Source organism: Microtus ochrogaster, chromosome 4 (assembly GCF_000317375.1).
Source record: "Microtus ochrogaster isolate Prairie Vole_2 chromosome 4, MicOch1.0, whole genome shotgun sequence".
NCBI classification, from domain to species: domain Eukaryota; kingdom Metazoa; phylum Chordata; class Mammalia; order Rodentia; family Cricetidae; genus Microtus; species Microtus ochrogaster.
Genome location: NC_022011.1, coordinates 70,844,919 through 70,850,918, shown reverse-complemented (window position 1 = coordinate 70,850,918; position 6,000 = coordinate 70,844,919). Strand labels below are relative to the sequence as shown.

Here is a 6,000-nt window from a genome sequence, read left to right as displayed (position 1 = left end):
AAAAAAAAAAAAAAAAAAAAAAAACCAAAAAAAAAATTGTTTTTATTGAGCTAAACATTTCTCTGCTTCCCTCCCTTCTTTCCCCTCCCCTGTGACCCCCACACTCCCAATTTAGTCAGAACTTGTCTTTTTCTACTTCCTATGTAGATCCATGTATGTCTCTCTTAGGATCCTCTTTGTTGTCTAGGTTCTCTGGGATTGTGGATTGCAGGTTGGTTTTTATTTGCTTTAGTCTAAAAGTCACTTAATGAGTGAGTACATAATATATTTGTCTTTCTGGATCTGGGCTACCTGACTCAATATGTTCTTTTCTAGATCTATCCATTTGCCTGCAAATTTCAAAATGTCATTTTTTTTTTAATCACTGTAGTACTCCATTGTGTAAATGTATGATATTTTCTTTATCCATTCTTCGGTCAAGGGGTTAGGTTGTTTCCAGGTTCTGGCTATGATAAATAATGCTGCTATGAACATAGTTGCACACATGTCCTTGTGGTATGACTGAACAATTTGGGGATCACCAACAGCAGTATTGCTGATAGAATGCTTCCTAATTTTCTGAGAAATCGCCATATTGATTTCTAAAGTAGTTGTACCAGTTTTCATTCCCATCAGCAATGCAGGAGTGTTCCCTTTACCCCACATACTCTCCAGCATAAGTTGTCATCAGTGTTTTTGATCTTGGCCATTCTTACAGGTATAAGATGGAATCTCAGAGTTGTTTTGATTTGCATTTCCCTGATAGCTAAGGATGCTGAGCATTTCCTTAAGTGTCTTTCAGCCCTTTGAGATTTGTCTGTTGAGAGTTCTGTTTAGGTCTGTACCCCATTTTTTTTATTGAATTCTTTTGATGGCAAGTTTGAGTTCTTTGTATATTTTGGAGATCAGTCATTTGTCTGATGTGGGGTTGGTGAGGATTTTCCCAATCTGTAGATAGTCATTTTGTCTTGTTGACCATGTCCTTTGCTTTACAGAAGCTTCTCAGTCTCAGGAGGTTCCATTTATTAATTGTTTCTCCCAGTGTCTGTGCTACTGGGGTCCAGTGTGGCTGGCTTTATGTTGAGGTCTTTGATCCATTTGGTCTTGAGTTTTGTGCATGGCAACAGATATGGATCTATTTTCATTCTCCTACATATTGATATCCAGTTATGCCAGCACCATTTGTTGAAGATGCGTTCTAGCTAGAACAATAGGACAACAAAAGGTCAAGGGGATACAAATTGGAAAAGAAGTCAAACTCTCACTATTTGCTGATGATGTGATAGTTTACATATGTGACTCTAAAAAGATTCTTCTAGGGAACTCCTACATCTATCTCATAAACACCTTCAGTAGTATAGCAGGATACAAGTCTAACTTAAAAAATCAGTACCACTCCTTTATACGGATGATAAAACAGGCTGAGAAAGAAATCAGAGAAACATTACCCTTAACAATAGCCACAAATAACATAAAATATCTCAGAGTAACTCTAACCAAACAAGTGGTAGACTTGTTTGAGGAGAGCTTTAAAACTTTGAAGAAAGAAATTGAAGAAGACACCAGAAAATGGAAAGATCTTCCATGCTCTTAGGTAGGCAAAATTAACATAGTAAAATGGCAATCTACAGATGGGCATTTTGATGCAGTGCCCATCAAAATCCCAGAAAAATTCTTCACAGACCTTGAAAGAACGGTACTCAACTTCATATGGAAAAGCAAAAAACGCAGGATAGCCAAAATAAAAGAACAATAAAAGAACTTCTGGAGGCGTCACAATCCCTGACTTTAAACTCTACTATAGGTAATGACTTCATATTTTTCTATCATAATGAAAACAGCTTGGCATTGGCATAAAAACAGACAGGAGAACCAATGGAATCAAATCAAAGACCCAGATATCAATTCACACACCTACAAACACCTGATTTTTGACAAAGAAGCTAAAAATATAAAATAGAAAAAAGAATTTTAACTTTGATAGCTGTTCATTTAAAATATTTAAATGTCTATGTTTGTGTATGTGTGTAACCATGTGTGCCCTGGCATGCATGTGGCAGTCAGAAATCCTGCTCTTCTACTTCCACACGGGACTGAACTCAGGCTGTCAACTTGCCCAGGAAGCACTTTATGTGCTCAACTATCTTGCATGCCTAACATTCTCAATTTATGATTACTTTTAACTTACAGATAATTGTAGACTTGAGACTGCTCGTTCATTTCCTAGCTGCCCAGACCCAAAAAAACCCACACAGAAACTATTAATTATAACACTGGCTCTTCTATCTTAAATGAACCCATTTCTATTAATCTGTGTATTGTCATGAGGCTGTGGCTTACTGGGAAGGTTCCGGGTCTTCCTTTTGCAGTTACATGGCATCTCCCTGACTCTGTCTACTCTCTCTCTGTTTGAATTTCCTGCCTGGCTTTATCTACTAAGCCACTGGCCGAAATAGCTTCTTCTTCTTCTTCTTTTTTTTGTTTTTTTTTTTTTTGGTTTTTCGAGACAGGGTTTCTCTGTGGCTTTGGAGCCTGTCCTGGCACTAGCTCTGTAGACCAGGCTGGTTTCGAACTCACAGAGATCCACCTGCCTCTGCCTCCCGAAATAGCTTCTTTAATAAACAATGGTAATAAAACATATTTATAGCATATAGAGGAGAACCCCACATCAGATAGTAAGTTTCCTTTGATAAATTTAAGGTAGTGATGAACAATGTCTAATAGATAGTATGTAGTTGAAATTCAAATGCCTGAATTTGCCACCAGCATTTAGTTTAGGCCAGAGGGCTACCTCTGCCTTGATCACTTACTGGCTGTGACCTGTAGTAATTTACTCGTTTGTTTCGGAGCTTAGAAGGTGGAGTATACATTGACTGTGAGGGTGAACTGATCATGCTTCTGTAACCATCAGCACTTAGTACTCAAAAACTTAGTATTTCAGTGTAAGAATCAGCAATCAAGTGGACAAATGCTGACCAGGGGTTAATGATGGGGGTGCTATGTGGTCATGACTTCTAATACTTAGGAAATCATGGTCTTCAAAGGATGTATCTTAAACAGACATAGGCTCTTTGCTCTAGGGAGCTAGAGAGATGGCTCAGCAGTAAAATGAACTTGTTCTTGCAAAGGACCTGGATTCTGTTCCACCATCCACATACTGTCTCCCAGCCACCCGTAACTAGTTCCAAGGTATTTAATGCCTTTGCCTCACCACTGTGGGTATTAGGCACATATGTGGCACACATGTGTACATGCAGGTCACACACACACACACACACACACACACACACACGCTCCAACAGAAAGAAAAGTCTCATGGCTTTTCAAGGTTAAGACAGTGTTCTGTGAAAATACTCCACACTTACTCCACTCTCCTATGCAAACTCCATATCCTGCCACCAAAGTCTAAATGCTTTGGCTGTAGAACTGGATGGTATCCAGGAAACGAGTGGTCTGCACATGTCTGCACTGCACACTAACCCAGGGAGCTCTTTAGCAGGAAGGACTGAGGCTTGGTCCATATCATGTGTCCTGTTGGTCACCATCAGCTGGAACCTCACCTAGAAGCTGCTCAGATGCCTGGAAGGTGGAGTCAGGTGCATAAGCCTTGGCTGAGCTTTCTGACCTTGGCTCTGTTCGGAGCTTATTCTCAGCTGACCCAGGCTCTTCAGAACCACACACCGCTTGCTGTGGGGGTGATGCTATTTGGTCCTATTGGGATAGCAACAACTACTCAACAGTTCTAGCAGGTTGTGTTTCTTTTCGCCACTGGGCGGGGCGAGCCTATCTTTATGATCTATGATGTGAGTCTCTGCCTGCAATTTCTTTTCTCCAGTCACAATGACTTGTTCAAAGGCCTCAGACCTTTTGCCCAGTCCTCACCATGGCCCCTTTCTGGCTACACTGGGTGGCACTGGAGGGAGGCCTAAATGAGTTCCCAACTATGATTTGCATTAGCTGCAGTAAGGCAGTAAGTGCCAAAACAGTCACTCTAAGAAATGGTTCCTGGAGCTCTGGAGGCTCCAGGTTTCCTGACTCTTAGCAATCAGCTTTCACTTAAACCTAGGGATCAAGGAACCAGGTTCTGGAATGTGAGATCAAATAGGTATGAAGTCCAGTGGTCTGTGTCAGTCCCTCAGGAGATTCCAGTGACCTCTGTCATATGGAAGGCTGCTTCCTCTGTCCAAACAGGGCACATGTGACACAGAACATGGCCCGGTCAGATATCTTAGGTGTCCTCTGGAAAGCCGAAAGCTCAGAAAGGCGACGTTTGTAGACGTCACCTATTTTCTTGCCTATACTTGGATCTGTTTTACTTTGAATCCTAACCTCAGGCTGTTTTTTTCATCCAGAAAAGCACTGTTTCTTGGGTCTCTTTCTATTGTCACAATGCTGCATGGTAGCACTGGGACATGCCTACTGTGTCTGTGGGGACTCCCCAAGGCCATATGTAATCCAGCAAGTACTCAGCACAATATTTAGGATCAGTGTTGGCTTCTAACACACTGATGCCAAGCAAGCAAATGCCCAGTTGCCCGTAGGTGATGACTTAGTTCCAAAAAGTCATGCTGTGGGTGGAAGTGGTCCTTGCCATGGCAGTATGGCCAGGATGCCAGATGTAATTTCCCTTAGGCGGAAAGAGATGCTAAATACATCTAGTAGGCTGAAAGAAAGCAAAACCTGCTAAAACTAGAGGCTATCAAATGAAAACAAAACAAAAAACTCTGAGAAGTACATATACTCAGGCAAGTAAGGGAGTAGCCACATCCTCAATGCCCAGTGTGGCCAGCCCATCTCGCAAAGGATTTGCTCAATCTGCGTTTTCCCTATCACACCCAGAAAAAGGGGACCAGAGCACACCTTCCAGGATGAAGTTTCCACATTTATTATTCTTCCATGTGCATAGAAAATGGCAGTGACCTGTCTGTGAAAGAGGCGGGATGAGCATGGCGCTGCTGTCACACTCAACTAGGGGCTTCCAGGGCTCACTACCCACTGAAAACAGGATGGCAGAGTTGGCTGTCAACCGCTAATAGTTCCTTGGGTTTCCCGTTTGTGTTTTAGGCTGTCAGTTCTTCAACTCTCTTTTCAAACGACACACTGCGTTACAAATGATGGCACTTAACCAATGTGGCATTTCCATATTTACACCAACAGAAGAAATTTTTACAAGACATAATAGCATACAATCTTGACATTTAGTTATAGCAATAAAACATGAAGGGCATCCATTTTATTATTTTTTTTTTCTGTACAAACTATCTGAACATAACTTTATTCACATTAAAAAAATCATCTGTAATTTGATTTGACCTACACATACCCCATCTTACTTCACCCGTGTCTCAAACCGCTCACCACATCACCCACACCGTCACCACGAGGATCTACCGGGAATTAGACCTAACACCTACACAGAGCTTAGAAAGTCCCCTCCCAAGGGTTTCCTCACTTCCCTGAAAATTCCTCAAAAAAGAAAATCAACACTCCTCACTCTTTCCTTCCATTCCACTTCCGCATTTCATCACCAGATCAGCAAGGCAGACTCTTCACCTCAGTCCAAGCAAAGTTACAAAGAAAGAGTTCCCCGACGGGCGTCTTCGATGCTACACCCAGGAGTCGGGGGACCCTGGGTACTGTTCGGCTCTGTAAGAAGGTCGTTTAGTGGAATAAAAGTCTACGTAATTTGTGGTTGATTTCAGTCCATACTGTGTTGAGTAATCAGTAGAAGCTGGAAAGTGAACTCGGTCATCAAAATAAGGGTCTTCATAGCTACGCGGAGACTGCAGGTACAATCTGTATGCATCCAAGGGCTTCCTGGTGGCGTCATCTTGGTAGTACAGCTGCTGGTGCTGCTGGCAGAATGGAAAGGCAAGTAAGAAAAACACACGCTTAAAGAACACTGACGAGGGCTTCCCGCTTCGCATTTTCAAGTACTTTGTGGGTTAAGGGGAGATGCTGTTTCAGGTGCGCACCGTGTTTGCTCACAGGAGGGAGGATTTTTAAATCATGTTTATACAC

General features: G+C 42.0%; 1 protein-coding gene across 14 annotated transcripts in view; it reads right to left on the bottom strand.

The window, feature by feature from the left end:
• Window positions 1-4,837: 4,837 nt before the first annotated feature.
• Window positions 4,838-6,000, bottom strand: part of Pkp4 (plakophilin 4) — a 208,356-nt gene continuing 207,193 nt past the window's right edge. For 7 of the 14 annotated variants that reach the window (XM_026778570.1, XM_026778568.1, XM_026778569.1 and 4 more), the window contains one exon: window positions 4,838-5,834. In XM_026778570.1, the coding sequence (XP_026634371.1) occupies window positions 5,586-5,834 (249 nt within the window). In that variant the 3' untranslated portion in view covers window positions 4,838-5,585. The remainder of the gene's footprint in view (window positions 5,835-6,000) is intronic. The other 7 variants (XM_026778575.1, XM_026778571.1, XM_026778574.1 and 4 more) reach the window with 2 other exon arrangements.